Source organism: Dichomitus squalens, assembly GCF_000275845.1.
Source record: "Dichomitus squalens LYAD-421 SS1 unplaced genomic scaffold DICSQscaffold_35, whole genome shotgun sequence".
In the NCBI taxonomy this organism is placed as follows: Eukaryota; Fungi; Basidiomycota; class Agaricomycetes; order Polyporales; family Polyporaceae; genus Dichomitus; species Dichomitus squalens.
Window position 1 is genome coordinate 24,962 of NW_006766917.1, and position 27,004 is coordinate 51,965.

At 54.6% G+C, this 27,004-nt stretch overlaps 9 protein-coding genes across 9 annotated transcripts in view; 7 read left to right on the forward strand and 2 right to left on the reverse strand.

Moving 5' to 3' along the window:
* Positions 1-2,673: 2,673 nt before the first annotated feature.
* DICSQDRAFT_128647 (uncharacterized protein) lies at positions 2,674-4,098 on the forward strand (the record flags this gene model as incomplete). The annotated part of the gene is made up of 6 exons (XM_007368354.1): positions 2,674-2,685; positions 2,738-2,778; positions 2,854-2,923; positions 2,980-3,804; positions 3,831-3,927; positions 3,986-4,098. The coding sequence occupies 6 exons, from the start codon at positions 2,674-2,676 to the stop codon at positions 4,096-4,098; spliced, it is 1,158 nt and encodes a 385-aa protein (XP_007368416.1).
* A 2,425-nt stretch (positions 4,099-6,523) lies between these two features.
* Positions 6,524-9,786, reverse strand: DICSQDRAFT_109589 (nucleoporin-interacting protein NIC96; the record flags this gene model as incomplete). The annotated part of the gene is made up of 10 exons (XM_007368355.1): positions 6,524-6,704; positions 6,791-6,985; positions 7,052-7,426; positions 7,487-7,749; positions 7,802-7,925; positions 7,983-8,316; positions 8,372-8,898; positions 8,965-9,117; positions 9,211-9,550; positions 9,620-9,786. 10 exons carry the CDS (start codon positions 9,781-9,783, stop codon positions 6,582-6,584), a joined length of 2,598 nt encoding a protein of 865 aa, XP_007368417.1. The 3' UTR covers positions 6,524-6,581.
* A 524-nt stretch (positions 9,787-10,310) lies between these two features.
* On the forward strand, positions 10,311-11,960 carry DICSQDRAFT_128649 (uncharacterized protein; the record flags this gene model as incomplete). The annotated part of the gene is made up of 1 exon (XM_007368356.1): positions 10,311-11,960. The coding sequence occupies one exon, from the start codon at positions 10,311-10,313 to the stop codon at positions 11,958-11,960; it is 1,650 nt and encodes a 549-aa protein (XP_007368418.1).
* Positions 11,961-12,770: 810 nt separating this feature from the next.
* DICSQDRAFT_66288 (cytochrome P450) lies at positions 12,771-14,987 on the forward strand (the record flags this gene model as incomplete). Its single annotated transcript, XM_007368357.1, has 10 exons — positions 12,771-12,998; positions 13,061-13,217; positions 13,316-13,347; positions 13,402-13,467; positions 13,530-13,638; positions 13,695-13,844; positions 13,899-14,129; positions 14,192-14,582; positions 14,638-14,757; positions 14,819-14,987. The coding sequence occupies 10 exons, from the start codon at positions 12,771-12,773 to the stop codon at positions 14,985-14,987; spliced, it is 1,653 nt and encodes a 550-aa protein (XP_007368419.1).
* Positions 14,988-17,088: 2,101 nt separating this feature from the next.
* DICSQDRAFT_162733 (uncharacterized protein) lies at positions 17,089-17,856 on the forward strand (the record flags this gene model as incomplete). Its single annotated transcript, XM_007368358.1, has 1 exon — positions 17,089-17,856. One exon carries the CDS (start codon positions 17,089-17,091, stop codon positions 17,746-17,748), a length of 660 nt encoding a protein of 219 aa, XP_007368420.1. The 3' UTR covers positions 17,749-17,856.
* A 1,175-nt stretch (positions 17,857-19,031) lies between these two features.
* DICSQDRAFT_182295 (uncharacterized protein) lies at positions 19,032-20,100 on the forward strand (the record flags this gene model as incomplete). Its single annotated transcript, XM_007368359.1, has 1 exon — positions 19,032-20,100. The coding sequence occupies exon 1, from the start codon at positions 19,267-19,269 to the stop codon at positions 20,098-20,100; it is 834 nt and encodes a 277-aa protein (XP_007368421.1). The 5' UTR covers positions 19,032-19,266.
* Positions 20,101-20,233: 133 nt separating this feature from the next.
* Positions 20,234-21,766, reverse strand: DICSQDRAFT_109598 (arsenical pump-driving ATPase). The gene is made up of 8 exons (XM_007368360.1): positions 21,613-21,766; positions 21,531-21,548; positions 21,405-21,472; positions 21,210-21,348; positions 21,066-21,159; positions 20,747-21,005; positions 20,541-20,679; positions 20,234-20,488 (listed from the first exon to the last, which is right to left on the reverse strand). The coding sequence occupies exons 1-8, from the start codon at positions 21,683-21,685 to the stop codon at positions 20,301-20,303; spliced, it is 978 nt and encodes a 325-aa protein (XP_007368422.1). The 5' UTR covers positions 21,686-21,766; the 3' UTR covers positions 20,234-20,300.
* A 111-nt stretch (positions 21,767-21,877) lies between these two features.
* DICSQDRAFT_90092 (uncharacterized protein) lies at positions 21,878-25,189 on the forward strand. The gene is made up of 9 exons (XM_007368361.1): positions 21,878-21,913; positions 21,961-22,027; positions 22,077-22,193; positions 22,245-23,115; positions 23,167-24,550; positions 24,616-24,816; positions 24,876-24,930; positions 25,021-25,076; positions 25,140-25,189. The coding sequence occupies exons 1-5, from the start codon at positions 21,883-21,885 to the stop codon at positions 24,028-24,030; spliced, it is 1,950 nt and encodes a 649-aa protein (XP_007368423.1). The 5' UTR covers positions 21,878-21,882; the 3' UTR covers positions 24,031-24,550; positions 24,616-24,816; positions 24,876-24,930; positions 25,021-25,076; positions 25,140-25,189.
* A 370-nt stretch (positions 25,190-25,559) lies between these two features.
* Positions 25,560-27,004, forward strand: part of DICSQDRAFT_66308 (ribosomal protein S8) — a gene marked incomplete at both ends in the record, with an annotated part of 1,969 nt that continues 524 nt past the window's right edge. The window contains 2 exons of the mRNA XM_007368362.1: positions 25,560-25,592; positions 25,644-25,743. Of these exons, the coding sequence (XP_007368424.1) occupies positions 25,560-25,592; positions 25,644-25,743 (133 nt within the window). The remainder of the gene's footprint in view (positions 25,593-25,643; positions 25,744-27,004) is intronic.

The window sequence follows — 27,004 nt, forward strand, 5'->3', positions numbered from 1 at the left end:
TGGAATGGGTTACATTCTATTGCTTCAGTGATTTTGTGAGAATGGTTCACTCCCTTTCAAAGCTGCAGGGCGTGTCTTGCGTTGGAGAAGGAGGTCACAGAAGATGCTGTATATGTGTATATGTAAACCCAATACCCTCGTCGGGAATGCTTCTGCGAACCTATCATAGTACTGTGTGTTACGCTTGGTCCTCTCCCAGCATATTACGCAGCGCGGACCGATAAGAGCCGTGCTCCTGCTGCGCATTTTTCCACCAAACCTCCTGTTTTGGGTATGTGCTCTATGGTACTATTCCATTGCACGCTTGTAACATCCCCATGCCAGTGCTCCCCACAGAACGCCGACACACGCTGCGTCAATACATTGGTATCGGCGTGTGGGACTGGTCTCAGGCAGTTGTCAGTCGACATGCCCTTCATTCACGATGCCAAGATGAGAATGACTATACCAGGTGTAGCAATCTCACTTGTTGAAATGAATGCGATGTGCAGCTCCGACACTAATACCCACGCGTCAATACAACTCGCCATGTATATGACGAAGGGGATCGACTTGAGCCCCTGCTCGGCGCTCGAGGATTTAGAGATTTGGGTGTATCCGGAGTTTTTGACAGACAGAGCGGCCCCCGGCAGTGTGGCGACAATGCTCAAACTATGGAGGGCTGATGTCCCCATTCAAGTTGTTCGTCTCCAGCCACGCTTGGCATCCCTGTTCACTCGACAGAGATCTGCAGACATTCTCAGCACAATCGGCCATGCTCTGGAGGAGGTGCCGCGTAACACTGCGGCACCACCGAGCGTAGACGAAGTCATCAGTGAGCCCTCCGCGCGATGGCAAGTAACAGACAGCATCTATGACTGGGAAGTTTGGCGAAATTGGTGGTGGGCGCATATACAAGGGAGCTTTCCGACGTTCATGAGTTCAGGCGGGCTTGTGATGAGTTCCTCAATGTGTGAGTGATTTCTCGAATGTGTTATTGTTTGCAAGTACAAGACTACCTCTGAAACTCTGTTTTATGATCCAACAGCCCAGGATGACCGGCAGTTTTGGCAGGACAGCGGTGCTACACCCCCCGTGCCTGTAGCGACCTCTCCTGTGCCCACAGAGGACTCACCTCAGGTAGGCTGCTACACCATCACCGAGATGTGTCGCTGAATGCAGTGCTAGCTTTCCAAAATACCACGTGCACGCGCGCATACGATGTAGATCATGGCCGCATGGGGCGGTATGTACACGAGCTGTGCGTTTTCGGGACTATCGACGCGAATGGTCCGCCATGTCTACTGCACTGCCATCCGACGGGAGGTGTGGGGCCTGCTCAGACATGAGGTTGGCGAGGGGAGCGAAGATGAGGGGAAGCAGACAGACGGATGTGTTTTGGATGCCACCAACAGATATCCATTCGTGATCATCATGCATGACTGTTGTTCCGAAGGTCTGACCAATGTGACAGAGTGTCCTACAATCTATATTCATTTGGCGCAAGGTCATTTGTCCAATGCTACAGTTGTGTGGTGACTAAACAATCTGACTGGTCTGTAGATATAAGCGGAATCATCGTTCTGAAATCGTGAGCACGGGGTGATACAACAAGTCTGGTACGAGCCACTATCTCCAATCGATCTCCATCGTCGCCCTTCGCGTTGATGCACCAGGTGGCTACCGGACTGAGCCCATCACTGCAGAGTGTCGGGCACAAATCACTCACTGTATGTGACACAGTTCCATGGTCGGCTCTAGGCCTGAAGAATGGTCACACGAAGCACAGCACAGGTTCTGTCCTTGACTCCCGCAAACACATCTCGTCGAACACGCACCTGGATTCAACATGACGGTCGATAAGGTCCAGGGACTACCGGAGCACGCTATACGGTACTGATTCAGTTTCTCAGCAAAGTAGGTATCGACATGTTGAGACTCACTAGTCTGAGACTCAGCCTTGCAATGCGACGTGTCTACTGCGCACAGTCCGAGTCGTCCATTCCTGACAGACGATTTGACCACAAAGGCGTTGGATCGCATGCCTTCTCCTGCCGTCAGTATTAGCGGCAGGGGTGACTACGAGCCCGAGTAGGACGAGGCGCGAACGTCGATTGCCACCAGTGGGCTAACCATCGACGGGGCGGCTGACACCTCGGTGCGCATAGTGTGCTGCGACGGAGACGAAGTCGGTACTAAAATTCCGATAGGTAGAGGGGATATGGAGCGAGCGTACGTGATTGCGGATCAGCCATAAGGACATCTGCAAGCACAAGGCTCGCCCAGTAGGATCAGGGCAGCAGTCTGCCTGGTGTCATAGGCGTCTGTGTCACGTGCTGGATGCGGTGAGGGCAGATCGCGCGAACGCGTTTGCCGATCGCGACTCGACACCTCTTCGCTGGACCCTCTGCTTACTGGTTCACTGCTACACTGCGGTGGTAGACCTTTAGTGGTCGACCTCCAGCACGATCAGTGGCTCCGAGGAGCGCTTTGATCTCGATATATTGGGCTCTGAGTCCGACGACTTCATTACTAACCATGATGGCTAGTACGAATGAGGCTCCTGCGCAGAAGACAGCTACAAATGCCGATACGGAGGCGGACGACTAGGACGATGGCATTGCTTCTGCCGCGGGTCCGTCTTCGCCCGCGCCCGCATTGAAAGGGACCAACAAAAAGAAGAGCGCAACAGAGATGTCCACCAAAGTGTGTTACGCTTATGCAAACTCGTTACATGCGCCGTAACCATCGCTTGTAGCTCTCGCAAATGGAGCATATCCCCAAGCGACCCGACACCTCGTATATTTGAAGCGTGGAGACGACCACTGCCACTGTGTGGACGTGGGACTCTCACCACAAACGCGTGGTTTACAGGGAGGTCAAGTACGTCCTCGAGTTCTTCAAAATTGTAGACGAGATCCTCGTCAACGCGGCGGTTCATAAGGTGAGCGTGAATGTCGTTCCCGTCTCGCGCCCCTTTGGCGCTCACTTTGGATTCAGATCAACGACCCGAGCATGGTCATCATCAAGGTGACGATAGACATTGAGAACAATATGATCTCGGTGTGCAACAACGGAAGAGGTATTCCAATCGAGATACACTCGGAGGAAACGATCTACATCCCCGAACTCATCTTCGGCCACCTCTCCTCATCCGAAGATGACGGCAAAGGGAAGAAGCTCACAGGTGGTCGCAATGGTGACGGAGCGACGCTGGCGAACATATACTCGACCGAGTTCACTGTGGAGACGGTGGACAAGATCACGAGCCAGAAGTACGTGCAGACGTGGACGGAGAACATGAACAAGGTGGGCAAGGCGAAGATCACGAAGAACGAGCGTGGGGAGGAGTACACGCGCGTCACGTTCAAGTCCGACCTGAAACGATGTGGGATGAAGTCCATCGACGATGACGCCGCCTCGCTCCTGGAGAAGCGCGTGTACGACTTGGCGGGCACGGTCAAGGACGTGAAAGTGTTCCTCAACGAGGAACAGCTGAAGATCAAGAACTTTAAGGAGTACGTCGAGCTGTTCGTGAAATCCTCCGCCGAGGCCGCGGCGAATGACACAGACGGAGCGGCGCAACTCGAGACATGCGTCATACACGAGTCGCTGGCTGGGGGGCGATGGGAGGTCGCGTGCGCAGCGTCAGACGGGGCGTTCCAGCAGGTATCGTTCGTAAATCTGATCTCGACGTCCAAGGGCGGGACGCACGTGAACCACATCGCGGACCAGATCACGGAACATCTCGTTACTGCGGTCGCGAAGAACATGGCCGCGGCGGCGGCGAGGCCGGCGCAGATCAAGAACCACATGTGGATATTTGTGAAATTGTGAATGCGCTGGTGGAGAACCCGACGTTCGACTCGCAGGCGAAGGAGACGCTGACGCTGCCCGCGAGCAAGTTTGGGTCGGAGCCGAGACTTTCGGAAGTCTTTATGGAGAAGGGTATGTCCATGGTGTGCAGGAATGTGGGCGATTACTAAGTTGCTTCGTCTGCCTCTAGTCGCCAAGTCTTCCATCGTCGACCATGTCCTGAACTGGGCGGAATTGAAGGCAGACCGACGGCCTAAGAAAACTGACGGTAGTCAGAGGTCTAGGTTGGTCAAATCGTCGTAAGGATCGCGGCATATGACTTACCAGGCTTTGGCCAGGATCACCAGCGTAACCAAGCTTTAATATAAGGTCGGCACTGGCTGGAATTTTCGCCTTGCTAGGTTGTCCTGATGTATAGGGTCCCAGATGCAGTGCAAGATCGGCACCGAAGCACATTGAAGGTCATGTTTTGCTTGACATCTCCGGGGGCGTCATGAGCGGATGTTTGCCGCTTCCAGGGCTTTTCTGAGCTATCGCGTCTTGAACCTGTCGACCAAGCATCCCACAACCTAGAGACAACCCAAGGCGAAAACGCGTCGGCTGCCATAATGGAGAGCGTCGCACAGAGGTTCATTTCTTTCAGTCACTGCTGGCGATCAGGGCTCCAGTACTTGGTGTCAGCTGGACAAGTGCGGCGACGATCGACCTTTTTCACCCCCGCTTCCCGTTCTTCTAGCTAACTTCTCTACCAGTGAAACCGAGAAGAGGTGGCGTCAAGCGATCCAGAGCCGATGATGGCTGACCTCTTGTTCGCTTCCCAAGCTGAGCCGAGTACGGACGCACTCAGCGATCGTGATCGTGGCGTGAAGAGCCATGTCACGTTCGGCTCTGCGTGCTCTTCCTGGTGGTTCGGGTGCGTCCCAATATGCCTGGGTTACATCCTATCGGCAGCAAGTCTCATCATCGCTGGGTCGACAAACAATGCCGACTTGGGTTAACGGTATGTAGTGTGGAATGGAGTCACATGCACTTATGATCACCCCGCATTAATTCATTGAAACAGCTGCTGCCACCCAGACACCCACCATCACAGTTGACCGTTTTGACCCGAGATAAGGAGCTCTGGCTGAGCGAGCCATGACCTAACTCGGCTGACCACTTAGTCCCCCGAAGCCGAACCGATCGCCATCGATCACCGCCAGCCTCTATCCTCCTGGCCTATAAGAACCCTCCTCCTGTCCTCACCTCTCTGTCCTTAGAACTTCCGTCTTCTCTTACTTCTCTCAATGCTCTAGGTGCGCCGGCGACTCGCATCAGCCTCTTGATGTTGGGTCGCTGGCTGTACGCTCTGCTGCGAGAGATGTAAAATTGGGTTTGTTCTCACCGCTTCTCCTGGTGAGGACAACATCAGTCTACGGGCACCTCCTCACGACGCTGTACGTCGCATTCCGTGTCTAACATCTTCCCTCATACTGAATTTCAGCTCCCAGTCCACGTCGGCGGTGCCCAGCGATCCTTGGTACGTCCTTCCTTATATCGTGCATGGTCCGCCACTCATGGTAGTGGCACGCAGACCGCTGCCCCAATCCTATTGGGCGAGTCTTGCGCTTGCAGACTCCTTATGGCTGATACGCAACAATGTACGCTCCCTGTCCCCTCCACATGGGCCGAATCGTACCCACGTCATCACCGTTACAGCCTTAGGCTATGCGCATCGAGGTGTCAGCCGCCCCGTCGATGGTCAGCCCACCTGTTGGCATTCGACGTTCGCGCCGCATCCTACTCGGGCTCGTCACCCCTGCCGCAAAACACTGACGGCAGGGGAAGGTAGGCGAGCCAACGCCTTTCCGGTCAAGTCGTCTGTCAAGGATGGACGACTCGGACTGTGCGGAGTGGATGCGTCGCATTGCAAGGCTGAGCCTCCGCATGGTGAGTCCTCACCTAACGCAGTATGGTAGTGGGAGGCTGACAGATCATTGCTGTAAAGCGTACGCTGGGCCTTGGCAATGTGGCTGCACAGACTATGAGGTGCGTCTTCAACTAAGCTGTTGCTCACTGACGTCCGTGGGGCATTTGTAGGTGGGGTCATGTTTCGTCTTACTATGTAATATGTCAGGTGAGTGCAGGGGGAGATATTTTAGTACCGAAGTAGGCAAATATAGGCCTCGTTAGTGTTTCATTGTAGTCCGGTTAGTACTATGAATCGATCTTCTTCCGTTCGCATTAGATAGCGATTATGAGACAAATGGCGAAAATGTGAGCACTCCGTATCGTATTGTTACAATCAATGCTGCAGTAAGTAAACCCTCTCGGATTCTCATATGCCCCTCCCAGTGAAGAGTCCTTGCTACACGTGCATCATGTGTTATAGGGTACAATGTGGACCAAACACCTCATATCTTCTCGCCTTCACCGTCCCTGAACTAATGCCTGCATCATACTAGCTCGACAACGCGCGCTATTGTCACCTCCGGTATACATGTCGCCTTATCATGATTGCATGCCTCCAGTGTTATGAGTTTCCCATCTGAGCTCAAGACGGACCTCAGCCCATTCAGCCTCGCAGACATAACCTAAGGTACCGGAGGTCTCCTGAGACCTACCTCACGTCTTGAAACACGCAGCCGTCCGAGCTAACGACCTCCACACGAATCAGGACATACTGCTAGACAGACCTGGCCACTTCACGTGGCCAGCAATTGGTAGGCTATGCGGCAGTCACAAGAAGCGAAACCCTTCTCTCGAAGGCATGAATGTCGTGATACAATACATGAGAGTAGCGGCTATTACAAAGCAATCTCCACGTCCAACCGTGCGAGATACGAATAGACGTCCGGCGACATCCTGTACTTGAGGTTTCCGGCGAAGATGATGAGAGACCTCGATTTTTTGCGCAGCGAAGCCAGAGTCTACATAGAAGTAAGCACGGCATGAGTATCATTGAAGCACATACAGATCAGCGCTAGCCGACAGACGAAAGACAAACGAGACACACCGATTGGCGAAGGACGTCGGGCAGCGACGAGTTCTTGACCTTTTGGTGGACTGCCGCGAGGATGTCCATCGTGAGCGTAAGGAAGGTTTGAAGGTTGCGCTGCAGCGCGTCCGGCAGCTCGCGGAACTCCTCTGCACGCTTCGTGATCTTCGCGACGTCCGCATCCATGGGTATGAGGTCCGTCGACTCCATAAGCTGTAAGTGTAGGATTATTGTCAGACAACCACACTGCTGGGTGAAACCCAAGGGAACGGAGCGCACCTCGAGCGCTGTCTCCACCCTCCCCGCATCCTTCGCGTCCATCGCCTCCCTCACTCTGAGCAGCCTAACGACGGCATCGCGCTCCTTGCCCACAGCCCTGTTCGTCCGCTCGTAGTGCCTCAAGATATCCGCCGCGGTCCGCTCGATCGCGCGTGCCTTCTCGTCTATGCTCGGCTGGGCGATCGTGTTGCCGAGGGCGTGCGCAAGCACGCCGATGACGGTCGCGTAGTCGCCCGCGAGGTTGTAGAGCTTGATAGCTTCGGGGATCCGGTCTGCCTCCTCGGATGACTTGGCGGCGCGAATGAGGATGTGCTCGTTGTACTCCCGCGAGTCCTCAAGCTTGAGGAGCGGAGCGCTTTGCTCGATTGCGCCGGGCTGTGGAGTGAGGGTTGAGACTCGTGTGCTCGCATACAGGAAGATTGACAGAGGACGTACGAAACGCGTGCCATCTGGCCTGAAGCCACCGACTAGCTCCTCCCATGCTGCACCGGTGTTGGCGAGCACAATGATGCGGCGGACGAGTTCCCAAGCGTTCTCAACTTGCTCTTTGCCGACGCCGCCTGGCTGGTCGGAGCTGAGGCATACACAGTACACGTACTGCAATGCCTCACGCGCATCCATCTTCACGAACTGGCGAACATATCGCCAGATGAGGGTCGACAGGCTGAGTGCAGGTGACGATACGGGAGAAAGCGTCACTGCGAAGGGAATCAGTCTATACGAAGGCATCGATGCTGAGTCCAGACTTACGAGGCGTGACGTCCGAAGTCTCGGCTCTCGAGGGTACGCGCAGAAGACCGTGGTACGCCAGTGCGATGGCAAGGTGGACCGCCTCGACTTCCGTCTCGGGGTGATCCCACAACGCGGCAACTGCCTACCACCCCTGTCAGACGTCTCGCACTGTTGGGTCAATTGGGGATGAATAGCTTACCCGTTCGAACTGGCCGCACATGAGCAACACTCCTGCCCAGACGCCTCTCTTCGAGCCCTTCTGACCAGGGACTCCATCGAAATGGCGCTCTCCATAGCTGAGCAGCACCTCCGCCAGCCCCCGAAGCCCGCCAAACTCATCCTCATCCACCATCGCAAGCTGGAACCATAGCCAGTCTTCGGTGGTAACTGTCACCTGCGGCACGCTCCGGCGTGCAGGATCGATCTTGCCCATGAGCTTATAGAGCGCGAGCTTGAACGGGTCCGCAGAGGACGAATGCAGCATGTGCGCGTTGTACGCCGCGTGCAGCTGGTCGCGGTGCGGTTTGGGCAGCCTACAAGTCGTTAGCCCCAGTGAGGACGCCGTATATCAGCAGCAGTAGAGCTCACCGCCTGTCCGGGGACTCCACCCACGCACGGAAGTGGCTCAAGAAGTTCGACTCGCGATGCTCGATCGCGCTCTGGAACTTTGTCGCTTCTTCCAGCGCAGCCTCCGCATTTCCCGTCCTCACCAAATAGAACAGCTTCGCCCACAGCGGCTGCCCGGCTACGATATCGATCCGGTCGTCCCACTGGCCTCCACGGTAGTGCCGCACAAGGACGTATGCACGGATCTTATTCGCGACGCTCGGGTCTCCCCCCAGACGTGCTTCTGTTGCGCGCGCCTGGAGCGTGCGCTCAAGGACGTCCATGTACTGCTCTTCGAGCGCCTCGCGTGCGCCTTTGGCGATCTGCCTCCGGAGCTCGATGGCGTCGCGGGACTCTGGGTCACCAAGATGCGCCCGCGCGAACTTGCGCTCCATGAGGGGCGCGTTGAGTATGTGCGCCCCCGCGTGTGAGACTGGAGGCAGCGAGGGTGGCTCTCCTGTGATTTTTGAGAGAATGTGGAAATTTTGGGCGGTTTGAAGAGTTTGTGGCTGATTCGCATTATGGTCGATGCACATCAGAGATTGACGGAGAAGATAGGTAGAAATCGAACTTACGTCGGAGCTTACAGAGGAGGCTGCCCGAACAAAGGCGTGGACGACGGGGAAGGACGTCCCACGCAGCCTGGCGGTGTTCAGTTCAGCGACGACGCGGTCATATGCCATCATCTTGCTCTGCATCTGCAGATTAGGACTGGGGCCGACGCTTGTCTGTGGGTGAACAGTGATACATTCAGAACAGGTTCAGGCAGCAGAGCTATCGATACTGGATGTATTCGAAGGGGTATACGAAAGGACACTCACCGACAGCAAACTCTTCCCGTGTGTGCTCTTCTTAAGCTCCGCAACTGCCCTATTCTCCCCGCCTACTCGCGCACCAAGCTGCTCGAACACGCGTTTCTTACGTGCCTCCCAATCGCGTCTGCTTCTATCCTCAAGTACGCGGTAGAACTCCTCCTGCGTCTCTCTCCTGCCCTCCTCGATGGTGGAGATCAAATTCTGTTCGTGTGCATGGCGGAGGTAGCCCGCTACGTCGGTATCCTGGAGGGCTTGGAGCGGAGAGAAAGTACTCTGGGTGTTGAGGTGCGCAATCGAGTTCGACAGTGCAGATGCATCGACATGTGCTTGCGCGAGTAGGTAGTTCCTGTCGAACAATGCGCGCAGCGTTACATATAGCCGGCGCCAGATGCACGAATGTCGAGTAGGGACTTACGCGCGGCTTGTGTCTGCGGATGTCCCTGGCTGCCTTGAAACAAGTCGTCGTGATTGGGCCTCAATTTGGTCCAATGAAAGATTCACAGAGGGCAAGTCAGGACGTGAGAGGTGGGATGTCAACGCCTTGGACGCGTTCAGCAGCGCCGAGAGGTCTGCGGCCATCTTTCCGCTGTGGTTTGTTGCTCTAAGCGAGTCTATTCCTCAGATGGGTCCAGTAAAAGTGGCGTCGTTCCGGGTGTTCAGCAGGACATAAGCGGAGGGCAAGGGCAGGTGGCGGGAGGAAACAAGGCAGTCGCCTTCAACGACTCCCGCAACGCGTCTCGTACCTGCAGGCTCACGTGGTAGCGCCTGTTACCCACGTCGCGTTGAACTTGCTGCACCCGACCCATCGTCTCCTGAATCGCGATCCTTTCGTGCGCATCATGCTCGTTGATCTCTCATCTGTAACTACGGAGGATCTTGCCTGGCTCCTCCTTGGCAGGCTTGAACAGGAAGCGGAAGGCATGACGTGCGTTGCAAAGCGACTTGTTATTGCATTGATACGTCGTGTTAATGCTCCCCACCGGACAGTAACGAAACGGTCAGGTTGTTTGATCCCACGAACTCAACTCATCGTTGACCATCCTGACTTGTAGGTGGAAATATGTCATGAGGTATTAACAGAAGCTGTCTCTGTCCTCCGAGAGGAAATGAACGATCGCACACCACTGCTCAATCTGCCCGTCGAAATTCTTGTGCGGATTCTGGAGTACGTTCCCGACCCAATAGACTGCAACGCCTCACTCGAGTACAACTTCCGGCCCTTCTGGCAATACGAGGCTCTTGATAGCTCCATGCTCATCCCGGTCACTCACACCTGCCGTCGTCTGCGAGAGGTCATGCTATCTACCCCCTTGCTTTGGTCAACGGTGGTTGCGTCATCTTCCCTGGACGAACCAATAGCACAAGAATTCATTTCGGATCTCATACTGAGGAGCGAGAACGTCCCCCTGAAGGTACTGCTGTCTCCTTCCAAGCAATTCACCAAACTGGTGGATAGCTTCTATCCCAAAAATGCACACCGAGTACAAGAACTTCATCTGACGGATGTCGGGCATCGTCACATGAAGTATCTGGAGTCACTTCTCTCCCTCGAGAGCCCTCTTTTGAGATCCTATTCCTTCGATGGCCGAGCAGGCTCGCTATCAAAATGGCACACACACGCTTTGCCAATCCCTATGAACGCCGCCGCCTCTCTTCGAGACCTCTACATTAACGAGGTCCCCTTGCTGCCAGAGATACCCTTACCGAACATCACCCACCTCGCCCTCTGCAACATCAGCTTGCCTGGACTTCACGGGAAAATAGAACATGTCTTACGAGGGTGTCCTAACATCGTCTACCTCGCACTGAGCAATGACGTGCGACTGGATGAGCTCGACCAGGACCCAGCGCCCCTGCACCTGCAGCACCTGCGCCGTCTTACACTGAACACCGTCGACGCATACTCGCTCAAGTTTTACCTATCCCTCATCCCTCCAACGACCCACACAATCGCACTCCAAGTCCTCACTTACCAGCCGGACATCTGGACTATCAACCACGGCCCCCAGGTCGCGAATTGCATCCAAAGCCCCATCAAGAGGCTTGCCTTCGGGGGCCACCGCGATTGGAGCACTGTCGACTTCACCGTATCCGTCACTGCGGTCGCCTCAAGCAGCGTGTTCCACATCGTGTCGTACCTCGCGCACTCGCGCAAGCTTGTCGTACGCGAATGGCTCAGCCATCTCCTTAACCTGGAGGTACCCAGTGCGTTTTGGGCTGTACGGGAGGTATGGGTCACTCACGGGGACGAGCGGTGGACCGTGCACTCTGAGAGCGTCGCACGGGCGATTGCGGGCCTGCCGCTGCTCGACACCATCGTGCTCTCGCATCGCCACTCTCGGACGCTCATGGAACCGGATCTCTCTCTGTGCCCCAACGTGGATGACCCCTTGTTCAACTCCCCGTCCTTGAAGAATCTGCGGCTGATATACTATGACTCCACTGGCGACTCTCAGCTCGACGACCTGAAGGCGAGGCGGAGCCGGGGCGTGGTGCGACAGTCGTTGGCGTTCTACAGGATGGTGGTACAGCTAAGGACGAACGCGTATCGGTACTTCGACCGCCTCGTTGTCCAGCATGAGCAGACGGTTGAGCCCACCGAGGAGCATATTGAGGTGCTGCGCGAGCACTTCAGGGAGGTGATAGTCGAGGTTGTGGACAGACGACCTTCCATACCTCTGCCGGAGACCTGCTATGCGACCAGGTTGGGACCTGGAGGCGACTTCCGGAAGTTGGTAGCTGGTGCGTTATGGTAGGACAGTACGTTTTCGGTGGTATGTCGATGATCTTCGTGGGAGGGAACTGATGCACCACTGGGCAGCTTCGACACCGGCCTTGTCTCGCCAAGCATGGACATCACAAATCGACAAGTAAATGTCTGTCTGTTCACTGGGATTAGCACCCATATCGGCCCGTCTGAAACTGACCGCCGGACAATGTGATAGAGCGTCGTAGTCTCTACATGTCTGCCACACCGCAATCCCCATCGCGCGGGTTGTACACCAACATCACCTTTGTTGTGTTAGTTTTCTCTACATACCGTCCCGGGAGAGCTGACCGGGAGCGTATCATGCAGGAAGCAATCACATTAAATTGAGCCGGGCTAATGAATTGCCGTAATCGAAGCGCTCAGCTGGGAAGCATGGGTCCTGAGAGAGTGCCAGTAGAGATGCCTTCAGCCATTCTAAGTGGAAAGAAGCACTCCTGGCCTCTGGGAGTTCATATGATCAACATCGGAGACAATTGCGCAGACGTACGCTATTCTGCTCACGTCAACGCGGCACATTTTCGGCGCCTATATATTCTTGGACATATCCGGGCCCGTGGCAGTGCGGCTGCGTCAACTTGGCTCCTCCCCACCACCTTAAAACATCCTCCGCGTCCCTGATTCTGCAGCCGGACCAGACACATCGGAGCGCGAAACGTCTGTACGCGTTTGACGGTTAGAGTATATTAGGGTCAACAGCTGTCTGCTGTCTATCGCATTCCGTCCTTCGCTCGTTACATTATCTCCAGGCTCCTATCAAACCTTGACGACGCGTCCAGCCCGAAAATTCTGTAGCGATATGGCTAGCGTCCTCTTACTCTTTGCGGGTGCCGTTGTCCTGCTTCTCGTCAGGATATTGAAGACGGCTGTACCTCGGTGGCTTTCGCCCTTTGGTCGCCTTCGGGGCCCCCCAAGAGGACACGTGTTATTTGGCAATCTACTACAGATCGGGTCCAACCATCCGCATCTGCACACGAAATGGTTAGAAGAATACGGGCCTACTATACGCGTTTTCGGTATATTTAACGTCCGTAGTCGATGGCTGATCGTGCTTGAGAGGATGTGGTGCTAATCGCGTGTTCTTTGTAGTTCCCCTGGTTATACACGACCGATTTGCGGTTGATCAACCATATCCTCACGCACTCTATGGAGTACTTCAAGCCGGAGGAGAGCCGCAAGGGTCTTTCTATGCTCCTCGGACAAGGTTTGCAGTTCTTGTATACAAGACACGATGGAGACCTGACCGGTCCACTTCGCTTTTAGGTGTTCTGGTTACGGAAGGTCGGTGCAAGCACGGATAGTCTCTTGACGTAAACGACTAACGCTACAAATCATACATGATAGGCGAAACACACAGACACCAGCGGCGTATCATGGTACGTGTGGCGAGTGTACGTTCTTCCATTACAGCGTATTCACCGCTGCTGTAGAACCCTGCGTTCGGCCCAGGTCAAATCCGTGGGCTGACAGAGATTTTCCTCGAGAAGGCGAACAACGTATGCAACCGGTCGTCTCTTCAACTGACATGTCGCTGAATCCGAACCCTGCTGATATGTAGCTCTGTGAATACTGGAATTACCAGGTTGCATCGTCCCCTGATGGGACGTTGCGGACGAATGTCATGGATGGCCTCAGTAAAATGACACTCGATGTCATAGGTCTTGCAGGTACAACCCTCTGTAACCTATATAGCCGTAAGATCGATCCTGAAAGGTCTTGCAAGGCTTCAATTACGAGTTCGACGCCCTCAACCCAAATGAACCTCCAAATGAGCTGAACCGAGTGTTCGCCGAGCTCTTCAAGACCCCTCCCCCAATCACAGTTGGCAGGATTCTCAAGGATCGGGTGCCTTTCTTCAGTCGCTTCGTACGTGGTCCTTTTGCCCTGCTTTTACTCATCGGGCTCACCTTGCGGTACGCGTAGCGAGACGATCGTACGAAGAAGACCGAGGACGCTCGCGAGACTATGCAACGCATAGGTATGCAACTACTGCAAGAGAAGAAAGCGGAGATTCAACGCGAGTACGGCGAAAAGGGCACAGGCGCCATCGAGAAAAAAGATCTGCAAGGCCGTGACCTGCTTACTATTCTCATCAAGGCGAATATGGCGACCGACATTCCCGATGATCAGAAGCTCACTGACGAGGAGGTCGTAGCTCGTGAGTCGTCTCGGCGAAGTCTTTTGGCTCATATTCACTCAGGTATTGATTGTTACTCATAGAGGTGCCTACTTTCCTTGTTGCCGGACACGAGACAACCAGCACCGCCACCACCTGGTGTCTCTACGCGCTATGCAAGCATCCCGAGATGCAGCAAAAACTCCGCGAGGAGCTTCTCGCGGTCACGACCGACATTCCAACCATGGAAGACCTCAACGCGCTGCCATACCTTGACCTCATCATTCGCGAGTCCCTCCGCCTGTATGCACCCGTCACGCTCACAAGCCGCGTGGCGGTGCACGATGATGTCCTCCCTCTGTCCGAGCCGATCACGGACAAGAACGGGAACGTCCTTCACGAGATCCCCATCCGTAAGAAACAGCGCATTGTCATCCCTATCCTTGCTCTGCAGACGTCGAAGCGGATATGGGGCGAGGACGCGTTTGAGTTCAAGTAGGTCTCACCACTGTCTTCCTTGTGTATACTGACTGATCCCGCTATCCCTTAGGCCTGAGCGGTGGGAGCACCCACCTGAAGCCATAGCAGCCATTCCGGGCGTGTGGAGCCACCTGCTGACCTTCCTTGGCGGCCCCCATGCGTGCATCGGTTATCGCTTCTCGCTCGTCGAGTATGTGCTGCCCCTTGCTCTACCCAGGACCGTGACTGAATTGCCGCACTCGTCTTTCCAGAATGAAGGCACTTGTCTTCACGCTCATCCGGAGGTTCGAATTCGAGCTGGCAGTACCCACCGAGCAGGTCGTCCCGCAGGGCCAATTTCTCCAACGGCCCGCGTTGACCAGTGATCGGAAAGCGGGTGCACAATTGCCTCTAATAGTCAGAGCATACAGGGGCGTCTGAGTGGCAGGCAGGGGGGGAGGAAGACGTCAATAAGTTATTAATATCAGGATCATAGGCTCGCAAGAATGCTCTTGTTTAACCTACACAAATATTTAAGCTTGAAGGGTTTGATGACCTTGTTGTGCACCGCCAGGAGGTTCGTCAACGTACCGTAGAAATCGTGAGCGGGCTAGAGCCCAGCCCAGGGCTAGCGTGGATGCCATTGGCTCGGGGATTTCCGGAGGATTCTTGGTGTCCCAAGCAGTCGCCTTTGCGTATGCCTCGCACGTACCATCAAGAACGTACTCCTCTTCGACTCACGAATCCGCGGCATACACGACTATATCCTAATCTGCAGTACGTCTTACTGGCGCGCGCCTCATTCCGAATGGACCGATCTCTTATGACAGCTGGCAACGTAAAGCTGCACTTCTCGAAGCTCGCAAGAATGTTCACGCGCTCATACTGCCACGAAACGCTTCAATCTCAGAGGATTAGTGCGTCAATACTACTTACACAACACTTCAACGCTGGTGAGATGCCATTGAGTCCATTAACAGAGGAGCCGTGACATGTCATCGAACTCAGCGTGTCTTCCATCACTGTCTGGTTCGGCTACTTGTCAGTCCTGATTCAGTTCTTGGCACTTGTAAGGAGGACTAGGCCCCCAACGAGCTGGTAGGCGATGACCAAGATTGCGGTCTCGGCGTTCTCAGTGGTCGACGATGACAGATCGATCATGCCAACGAGCGGCGTCCCACCTACCAGAAACGCCCTTAGGCTATCTTGGGTCTCACCTCAACCTGTCTCGAGACGCAGCTCATCCGATACCACCATCCAGTCCCGCCGATACCGCGCGTATACAGTATGACGACACGTTCCGACACGGAGACAGGATGCCTAGACATCAAAGAGTTAGCTGAGACTTTGCGTGCAGATGTTAAACGCAAGGTGCACTCCATGTCGTATGTTGACCTACCACTTTCTTCTGATGCGACGCACCATCACTGAATGAATATACCAGGAAAGAGGTTGTGAGTCTATAATCTCATTCATATAGGGATCAGTGGTGGTCTTATGGCAGCCCTGCGACTAGATCGCAGATCTACAACGCATCCTAGCCGATGTTACTGCGACTCTACAAGAGAGCGTGAACGCGAAGGTTCCTTTGTTCCGGCTGCCCATCGAGACACTGCAACTCATCCTAGAACAAGTACCTGATCCGCTGGGCAAGGGGTACGACGATTTCAAGCCCTTCTGGCGGAGCGCCGCACTGGACATTTCTATGCTACTTCCCGTCCTGCAAACCTGCCGGCAACTGCACCGGATCGCAACCTTTCATAAACTGCTATGGAGGACAACATGTACCGCTGCACGCTACCAGTTCCCTTCCCCTAAATCACAAGGCCACGACGTCCCCTTGATTGCTATTCTTGACGGCACCGACGGGGTTGGATTACTGGGCGACTTGGATGAAAAGGACGCGTCCAGAATGCAGGAACTCCACATTCTCAACCTCCGTAGCCTCCGCATGCGGGACGATGTGGCGCACCTCCGTCGCTACTCACATACGGACCTCCCACTTCTCGAAGTTCTTTCCGTCTCTCAAGTTCTCACAATTGATGGAGAGCGATGTCCTCTGTCATTTGACAAATCTCCCAAGCTTCGATTCCTGTCGCTATGGTCCGTTTCCTTCGTACCAACAGAGGCATTCCCAAACCTCACCCACTTGGCCCTTTCGGACATTTATACTCATGAGTACCACCTCGAGACCGCGAACCTTCTATCGCGCTGTCCAAATCTCGAGAGCCTCGTCATTAGCTACCCTCACAAGGGTCAAGACATCCCTATTCCGCCGCGCCCTCTCCAACCTCTCACTCTTGACCGCCTCCGCAGGGTCGCGCTTAGACTTCCCTCGTTCTCCGCTCCCGTCACGGAGTTCTATTTCTCCCTTCTCCCGTTGAACACCCGCCTTGCTCAGGCTCCAATAGCTCTCCAAATCCAGCACAAGGAGGTGCAAGACTTGTCCGTGCACCTTGGGACTCTGCTGCTCCGTGCCACAAAGGCGAAAGCAACTGACCTGTCCCTCTCGATTCGCCCCGTCCCAGGACGCGGTGATATCATGTACCTCAGCATCACTGCCGTAGGCCCTCAAGGCGCATTCCACATCTCGAGTGAGCCATTCAGGGATGAACATCGCTCCGGGGACTGGGACCTATTCTATGGTTCTTTCCTCAACAACATCTTGTGCAATAGCATACACCTCTCTGCTGTACGAGAAGTCTGGATTTCGGGGAAGCATCCCGAAGCAGGGCGTCAGGACCACATCACGGCCAAGTTCAAGTCGACAATCGCCGCATTACCTGCCCTCGAGACCATCGTCTTCGTCATGACGACGATATCATGCTCTCCTCCCCAGGGTCCGAATCTCACTCTCTGCCCGAGTGCGCTTGATGCGGGCTTCGCGCCACGCAAGCTCAAGACGCTACGCGTGGTGTACGGGAATGCCGCGTACAGGGGCCGCATCGTAGAGGCGCTAAGCTTGAAACGGCTGCTGCAACATATGGACACCGGGTTTTACGGGTACTTCGAGACGCTCATCTTGCAAATGGAGCCATGGTTGGTAGTGAGCAGGGTGGACCTGCAAAGGCTCAAAGGGCACTTTGCGACGGTGAAATACCGGCATGTCGAGCGTGTGCCGACGATGCCTGTCCCAGACTTTTGCGTGGAGCCATACGCAGGTCCCGGAGGGAGTAGCTCATGGCTGGGCTCACTTTGGTGACGATCTACGCGAGTACTTATGTTCAGGTCAGCCCTGCGCTCATCCTGCCCAGAGCCTTCTCTAGCTCGAGTCGCATAGCAGCGGATCAGCTTCTATTTTCACCTCAATCGTATCGTACATTACAGCCTTATAATACTGGATTCACCGGCGAAATAGAATGCAAAAAGCCATTGTAGCAACCTCTATGACACTCATTTGTATTGCCTCAATGCATAAGTAGTACTGAGAAGTTCGAATGCCAGGTACCTCAGTCGGCTATTGAGTCGTACACCCCGGGCGCTTCACACTCGAATAGCCGCCGGGACTGTGCCGCCCTCATCATGATCCTCCCCTTCTGCCCAAGGCAACTTAACGGACTCGCTCCAACCGTTGGCAACACACTTCGCCGAGAGCCAAAGTCATGCTAGTAGCTACATGCGACGGAGATATTTGAGGCCTGGCAAGAACCCTACATCGTTATGCCCAGTCCGGAGGCCACGAAATGTCGTACGTCTTCATATGCAAAATCCTGAGATCAGACGAACTAATACGAGCCACAATATGTCAGAAACGAATCCGTACGTCTCAATAGTGTTGCCTGATAGTCGGGCCTGTCAAGTCTTATTGCCAAGCTATTCTCACCTGAGTCTCATCTGGCATAGATTGAGGATGTCGTCGGTCTCTTGACGAAGACGGTTGCGAACTTACGCGAAGAACTGAACCGTCGGGCACCTTTGTTCTGACTACCTGTAGAACTGCTTCATCAGATTCTGGAACACGTCCAAGACCCGCTATCCGCGAGCGTCAACCTCCGACCCTCCTGGCATTCCGGCGCGATGGACACATCCATGTTAAAGCCGGTGCTGCGAACCTGCCGTCAGCTGCGGAGGACCGCAACTTCTCACCCGATACTCTGGAGGACATTCTCAGCTGATCTGAGCTATGAGCTGAGAGCCCCCCTTTTACGCGAAGGCTGCGTCATTCCCACAATTGGACTCGTCAGCGGTCGAGATCGAACAGGTTTTGCAAAAGACTTCGACGCTGTGGAGGTCTCGCGATTCCACGAGCTCCATATTGCCCGCCTTGGTACCACCCACCACGACGATCACCAGATCGCAAAGCTATCCCAAATCAGCCGCCACTTCCAAGCATCTCTACCTCTCCTGGAATCCATTGGTCTATGCGATATTTACACAAAAGACGAGCTATGTCCTATGTCATTCGCCAACGCCCCTAACTTGCGACGCATGTCCTTGCAATCCGTCACGTTCCTGCCAGGAGACACGTTCCCGCTCCTAACCCATCTTGCTCTCGAGGACGTCGAAACACGTGATTGCGTCATGGGTATAGCAAAACCTCGTATCGCGCTGTCCAAACCTGGAAAGCCTTTTGATTAGCTACTCAGAGGACATCATCTCGGACGAGACAGTCGTACCGGAAGATAAGCCAGACAATCATCCACTCACCCTCAGTCACCTCTGTAGAGTGTCCCTCAAGCTGCCTCCGTTTGAGGTCGCTGCACTGAGGTTCTTTCTTTCCATGATTGGGGCCATGGGCTCTTCAGCGCTAGTGGACACCCCGGACACCCGATGTCATCCTAGGCCTGTTGCAGTACAGATCAACGACCTCGACGTGATAGACTTCGCCGACCTCTCTCCTGAGGTATTGCTTCAAGTTACAAGGGCAAAGGCGTCCCACCTATCCCTCTCGTTGAACCCGGCGCTAGGAGATGACTGCTCGCGGCAGCTCGTCTTATCCGCCCGGGGGCCAGAGGGCACGTTCCACATTTCAACCGACACATTTGAGGACTCCCCCGATCTCCAAATCGATTGGGACGACTTTCGCTTCGTGCTCAGCGCCGGCCAGCACCTCCAGGCCGTGCGGGAAGTATGGATCACGGGTATACCCCCTCAGAATAGCATCACCGCCGCGTTCAAGTCAGTCATCGCAGCGTTACCCGCGCTGGAAACCGTTGTCTTCGTCATCACCCGGGTTACCTCCGAGACGGACGTAAACTCAAGCCTCTGCCCAGACCCCCCCCCCGATCCGGGCTTCGCCTCCCACAAGCTCAAGACGCTGCGCCTTGCATACGGCAACGACAGTTATCGGAGGGGCTCAGTGGTGAAGCTTAGCTTGAGGCGGCTGCTGGAACAAGTGGAGACTGGCGCGTATGGGTACTTTCAGACCCTTATCCTGCAGATGACGGGGCGATTAGTAGTGCGCAATGGAGAACTGAGACGGCTGCAGGCTCGGTTCGCAACGGTGACGTTCGAGCACATTGGCCAGATGCCCACAATGTCACTTCCAGACTATTGCGTGGAGCCGTATGCAGGTCCGGGAGGAAGCAGTTCATGGCCCGGCTCACTATGGTAATGACAATGAGTAGAGATCCGTTGTCAGATACTATGCACAAACGTACCCTCGACACAGAGATACGAGGTCTGTACTTTCCCATCGCGTTCATTATGTAAGCACCTTTCAGATCTTCACATACGACTGTACTTTCGTAGATTCCGATGCAGCCTGTCATAATATTACAATGTCCTGAATAAAGCAAACCCATATCATCTAGTTCACTGTGGGGGAGCGTATGGTTCGACAAGCATCCTACTGAATTGCTTGAGCTTCTCCGGCCCACGAACCTCCTCCGTGAGCAGAGGGAGCTGGACGATGTGGAAGAACTCATCGTAGAGCTCATGCGCCTCCCTGAGATATTTCTGCTGCATCTTGTGCCGTACTTGACAGTGCTCGCAATTCGAGTCTGTGCACGTCGAGTTGAGAGAGTGATTGCGAGGAGGGAAGGGAATACATACCCTTCTTGGGGAAGAGCAGTTGGTTGACAACAATATTGTGGGTGTCGATTTCGTACGCGGTGAGTTCTTGTACTAGACGCTCTGTCTCGTAAAGTGACAAAAACTCGGAGATACAGACACAGACAAAGGTCGTCTTCTCCTGTAGACACACGTAGATATGGATGAGAATGGCCCGAGAATGACGTAGACATGCAAGAAGTACGTACAGGATCCTTGAACTGTGTGTTCACCTCCGTAATGATAGCACGCATGGACTCCAGCTTGGCGAACATATCTTCGGGCGCATCGGCCTGACCGCCCATGAGACTCGTCATCTGGCTGATCATGGGCCCAATACGTCCGCTCAGTGTGCTGAGCTTTCCAAGAGCCTTCTCGAGCACGGTGGGGAAGGAAAGGAAACGCAGGGTGTGCCCTGTCGGCGCTGTATCGAAGACAATGACCGAGTACTCCATGGACTTTACGTGCCTTCGCGAACAGAGTCTTAGAGGACAGAGTAACACAGCAGGAAGAGAAGGGGGAACATACTTCATGATCTCAGCAAAGCTCATGGCCTCGTCCACACCCGGGATCGCGAACGCGAGGTCTTGCATCATGCTGCCCATCATGCCATTGGAATCCGCTAGAACACCGTAAGGACTGGGTTGGAAGGACTAGTGAGAAGAGACGTACACTGCTCCACCATCTCCTGGATAGCACTCGTGGGGTCGATCTCCATCGCGAAGAGGTTGTCGAAGCCGTTGACCTTCGTCGCCTCCTTCGAGAATTTTTGACCAAAAGCATCGGACAGGTTGTGGGCGGGATCCGTGGACTGTGCATTGCATGTGAGCTGTCACGATCATGGGGTGCGAGAGTTGCCGAACTTACGATCAACAGGACGGATTCACGGCAACTGGCCAACTGAATGGCGAGGGAACATGAGGTCGTGGTCTTTCCTGGCGCAAGAGTTTGTGAACACGCAGCGACTGAGATCCTTGCTATAACAATACTTACCGACACCACCCTTTCCGCCTACACGTTGGCAGCATTTGACAATATCAGAGGATGGACACCGGTATGTGGCTGAAAGACATACCGCAAAAGATCCACTTGAGCGACTTCTGATCGAGGATGTTCTGCAAGGTAGGATCAAGCAATTCCTCGGCCATTTTGACTTCAGATAGTGGTCAATGAAATGCGAGAAGGCGGGAAGTATGAGGGGGCCCGAGGGAAGTGATGGAGGTCGATGTAAAGTAGTGGCTGATAGCCGCGTACGCATCTTGCTTCGGACATCCTTCCACCATCGCGCTCGTCCTAGTACGTTCTACCCACATCTCGAGACATCTAGTCGGACTCGCTGTAGGACATGTCTGGAAAGCCGAAACTGCATTTTCAGGGTATGCATTGTCGCATTGCTGGATGCGGGAGACTGATGTTGGCACAGCGCTCCTCATTGCGAACGAGCAGCGGAACGTATATGGTCTACGCTACAATGACTATGAACGTTACAGGTACGTTTATGATAGTCTCTATGTAGGATTGGTACGAGCGATGCGGCAGGAAGCACTGTTACAACCGTACACATCGACTCCGCTCGTCCCTCAAGATGACCTACGGCAGAGGTCGCGAATTCAAAAAGCTGCCTCCAATCAGCCTCGATACAATCAAGGAGGGACAGTGAGTGTAGAATTTTCCTTCTGAGCCGTGCAATGCTTCATGGCAACACAGCCTGCAGCTGCTCTTGTTCGAGGCGGAGCGTGCATGGGCGCACTCGCAAGAGATGTACCAAGAATCCCTCAAGCTCGCTAACGATGCAAAAACTCTGAAAGGTGCAGCAGCAGATCAAGCCGAAAAGCAATCCAATGCCAACCGCAAGCATGCAACGCGGCGGATGCGCCGTGCTATCCACTGGGCGACGCAGCTTCTCTCACACTGCCAAGCTTTATACGCTCAGTCGCGACTCTCCGCCGAGGACCTCGTGCAGATCACCACGTATACTCTCAATCTCAACGGTCGATTTCTCCGGCAACGCTACGAGTTCGAGGATGCGCTCGTGCAGCTGAGCGTTGCTCGCAATCTGCTAGATGCACTTGCCTCCGCCGCTGCGACGAGTCGTGCACAAGCCTTGGCTATAGCATTCGCGGACGAGATTGGGCCGGAGATCCGCCATGCCGCACACGAGCTCCACAGGGACAAGGCGTACGACGTCGACGCGGTTGTCGCGGACGTGGCCCCGAAACACAGAAATGCGCTCGTGCAGGGCTGCGATGGTCTTCTCGCACGCTTGAAGGAGGAAAGTGGGGCGGCTGTTCAAAATAAGGGCAAGCTGAAGGAACTGTTGTGGGAGGGAGAGCCGGTACCTGTGCGGAACCCGGAGTTGGTAGACGTGCTGCTGAAGGTGCAGGAAGCAGAGGAGAGGTTGGGCGACTCAGACAAGGCAGAAGAGAAGAGCGAGCAGCCTGTGTCGGAAGAGAAGGGCAAGAAGGGGAAGCAGGGCAAGAGTGCACGATCGAAACGAGGTGTCGCTTCGTATGATGCAATTTTGCTCGCGCTCAGTGAGGCTGAGGACGTCTCTCGCAAGTTGGTCGAGGCGCGGAAGGTACGTCGGACAGGTTGCCACCTTTGGGTCTGACATTGAAGTGTCGAACAGTTGAGTGGGACGACCGCTGCTGCGGGTACGCGGGACAACCAGTTCGTGCACGCCTATATCGTCTACCAGCTCCTCTCCCGCCGTGTGCAGCGCGACCTTCTCCTGACGTCCGCGCTCCTCCACCAACTACACGCCGCGCAGAAGAGCCATCGTGACGCCGGCTCATCGCGCAAGGTACAAGTGGACGCGCGCCTGTATCCGGCCATCGTCAAGCTGCTCGACTCCGTCCTCCAATCGCTCGAACAGATGCGCACGCTCTCTATCGTCGACGAAAGCCCCGACCTCGCGACGGCTGTCGACGCGCGAATCTCGTTCACCAAGGCCCGCAGATGCTACTACCTATCCTGGTGCTACGCTCCGCTCAAGAAGTACGCAGAGGCGCTCGCGCTCACGCAGCACGCCTCAATCCACCTGCGCGAATGCCGTTCCACGCTCACCCCTACGATCGAGACGGATGCGATCAACGATGGCGAGCCGGCATTCTACTCGCTTGATGTACAAGACCTCAACAGGTTCGAGGAGGAGCTCGTGCTGGAGAGCACGGGATTCAAGAACGACTGGTTCGCGTACAACGGCGGCACACTCGACGGGGAGAGCGGCAAGACCCACAAGAAACCACTCTTCTTCGACATCGCGCTCAACTACATCAACTTGGACATGGATCGGCTTCAGGAGCGGGCTGGGAAGGTGCCGCCTTCTGTGACGGCTCCTGTTGCTGCGCCTGCGCCTCAGGTGGCGGAGAAGAAGACTCAGGTACAAAGGGCTAAAGTTGAGGAAATCGAGCGGGCTGCTACGCCTGAGCCAACGCCACAAGCCCGTGGTGGTCTAGGTGGCCTCCTTGGAGGATGGTGGGGTAGGCGATAGACAGAGTTCATGCAACGATACATGCCTGTGTAGGATCTATCTGTTGTACTATTCGAAAATATTTCATTTGCCTGGTGATGTGCCACATGTGTGATATATGCGTCTCGTTTGCAGAAATCACTTCATGCCATTCACGTCGAGAATAGCTTTCATTCGCACATGACTGATTCGCCCTGTAGCTCGCTTTGATCTTGCATGGTTGTGAAATTTACAAGGAGACTGCCCGCCCAGTCTTCGTCGAAAGGCAAGTACATATATGAGGAAAGGATAGCGACGACCAACAGCCGGACGGGAACTGCGCTCCGATCGCCCTCCATCATCTTCGCAGCAGCAATACGGAGCATAGCAGTCATAATGCATAGGTGCCCAAGCCCAGGCAGTCTGCGGACATACTGGCTCACGGACGGCCAGCACCAGGGACGTTGCGGCGTTCCCTCCGGGGTCCCCGCTCGGCCTGTTGCGTTGCAGGCTGGACGACCGAAAAGGGGATGGAGTCGAAGTTGAGGGAGTGGAGGAGGTCCTATATAACAGACGCAGGGCATGTGAGACGAGTAGTTTCGATGTGACTGCATGACGAGAACATACCTTGGTGTCGGGATCAATTTCCAGAGGATTGACGGTGATGTCGAGGGCGGAGACCTCGGGAACGTAGTTGTCCTTGCGCTCGCGCTCCTCCTCCTGGAGCTTGAAGGAGATGCCACGGACGGGGCCTTTCTGAATCCGCTTCATCAAGTGAGTCGTGAAGCCGGCAATTTTGTTCCGGAGACGTTTCGAGGGGACGGAAGCCTGTCCAGAGGATGGGCAGTTAATGGGTGGACAAACCTAACTTCCCAGAGTCTACGCACGACTTCATCGATGATACGCTTGTTCGTGTGGAAATCGAGAGTAAGACGAGGGTAGCTGCACAATAAGCGTAAGTTCCTTTGGCCTCGTGAAACTCCATGTTGCCTTTCTCCCCATGCCTTGGCTGAGCACGAAGCATACACTCACTACTTCTCGATGAGGACACGGGAGGCCCTTTTGGTGGTCTTGGTGCGTACGCGACCCTAGAGTGAAAGTACGAACATCAGAGAGGACGTCAGACAGACTAACATATTTTCATTGATTACCATCTTGAATATTGCGGAGGGTGGAGGGGCTTGAGCTTGATGTAGACGACGACGAGCGGGACAGCCTCTCACCGGGACAGTGTCGGAGAATCCCGGGTGGCTGATGAGGAACTATACAGCTGCTCAGCCACCAAGCCTCGGCCAGTAATGTTAGACTAGACGCCTTCCTTCTCAGCAGGTCTATCCACCGTCGTCGCCGTCGCCGCCTCCTCAAGACCTTGCAAGGTGAATGATGCACTCCGATCTCGCATTGTGTTGCCGCAGACAGCGCTTGACGAATTTCCTTTCGCCGTCTCGCACCGTGGTCTAGCTCGTCTTGACTCGCGCTTTCTGTAGCACGACACTCAGACGAGCGTTCTAAGGTTACTTACCTCGACTCTTGTGTCCTAGTCCTCCTCTCAGCCCCTTTGACCTGTCATCATGGTTCGCGTCTCTGTTCTTAACGACTGCTTGGTATGTATCGCTGGTTCGCGCTTGCGAAATATTTGCTGATTTCGCCTTCAGAACAACATCGTCAACGCGGAGCGCCGAGGCAAGCGCCAGGTCCTTATCCGTCCTTCGTCAAAGGTCATCGTTAAGTTCCTTACTGTCATGCAGCGCCATGGTGAGTGTCTGTTGCGCTTCTTCTCGATACTACTCCACATGCTCTTGCCCAATCTCTATCCTGTGTCATGTGTGCACTCGGAGTTATAACTACGATCGACGAGGTTTTGTCTCCACCCGCCCCTCGTTTTAATGCTCCGAAATATGAACATCCATCTCAAAACCATAACAGTACTGATCCCTTCTGTCCACGGACTGGTACTCACTGTAAATGGGACACACATAGCGTACCTTACTATGTTCCCTGCCTCCACGCTTCTTCATCTTTCGATCGCGCATCGGGACTGTCGCTGATGCGTTGTCTCCCCATAGGCTACATTGGCGAGTTCGAGATTGTTGATGATCACCGTTCGGGCAAGATCGTGATCCAGCTGAACGGTCGCCTGAACAAGACCGGCGTTATCTCCCCGCGCTACAACGTCCAGGTCAACCAAATTGAGACTTGGGTCAACTTGCTTCTTCCCGCTCGTGGTTTCGGTATCATTATCCTCGTGCGTTGCATTCTGAAGTCCTTGCACAACATGTCGTATCAACTAATTATATCCCTCTGTTTCCTCAGACGACCTCGTCGGGTATCCTCGACCACGAGGAGGCGCGTCGCAAGAACGTTGGTGGCAAGCTTTTGGGCTATGTTTACTAGATGTATCCATGTATTCTCTCCATGGTTTGTGTAGGTAAACCCCATCAAAATGAGCAGGCCGACAGGGCCAACATGCAAATCCGCATGCATCTCGCTATGCGCGCTCGAACTGAGGACGGGCAATAACTCCGTTTGTTGACCGTCGCTTTCTGTTCAGGAAGGCTTGAGCCGCTTCTCTTCCGCCTATCAAAAAGGAACTTCGCGCGCTTCGAGCGTCAAATGCGGACACCGTTGCGTAGCAGACGCTACATTTCTCCCTACCACTGACCGTCATCTGCTGACTCCGTCGTTGTTCGGGCAAACGCCATCTTTGAGCATAATGAGCTTGGGAGTACAATGCAGTATTCCAGACCAGTATGAGGACTCCTCTTGACGTGAACTTCATATCCTAGGCGACCTGCTGGTAGCTTCCATGTCGTGAGATGATTGTGATGTGAACCGCGTGTGCAAGCCGGAGACGGTGCACGTCGACCATCTGCTCAAGCTTGAGAAGTTCAGCCATGTCATTCACTTGACTTCGCAAGTCTCTGGCGTCCTGAGGGCCGGTAAGACTAGGTACGCCTTTTCAGGCAAGACAGCTTCTGTCGCCCCTTGTATCTGACGATTACGGTATAGGTTCGAC

Bases quoted from the DNA above. Each gene is read 5' to 3' on its own strand.
- DICSQDRAFT_109598 (XM_007368360.1), bottom strand. From the start codon at position 21,685: ATGGCCGAGGAATTGCTTGATCCTACCTTGCAGAACATCCTCGATCAG. The intron at 20,680-20,746 runs GTACGTACTTCT...GTGTGTCTACAG, and splicing joins ACACACAGTTCAAGGATCCT to GAGAAGACGACCTTTGTCTG. The intron at 20,489-20,540 runs GTATGTATTCCC...CGACGTGCACAG, and splicing joins ACTGCTCTTCCCCAAGAAGG to ACTCGAATTGCGAGCACTGT.
- DICSQDRAFT_90092 (XM_007368361.1), top strand. From the start codon at position 21,883: ATGTCTGGAAAGCCGAAACTGCATTTTCAGG. The intron at 22,194-22,244 runs GTGAGTGTAGAA...ATGGCAACACAG, and splicing joins GATACAATCAAGGAGGGACA to CCTGCAGCTGCTCTTGTTCG. The intron at 23,116-23,166 runs GTACGTCGGACA...AGTGTCGAACAG, and splicing joins AGTTGGTCGAGGCGCGGAAG to TTGAGTGGGACGACCGCTGC.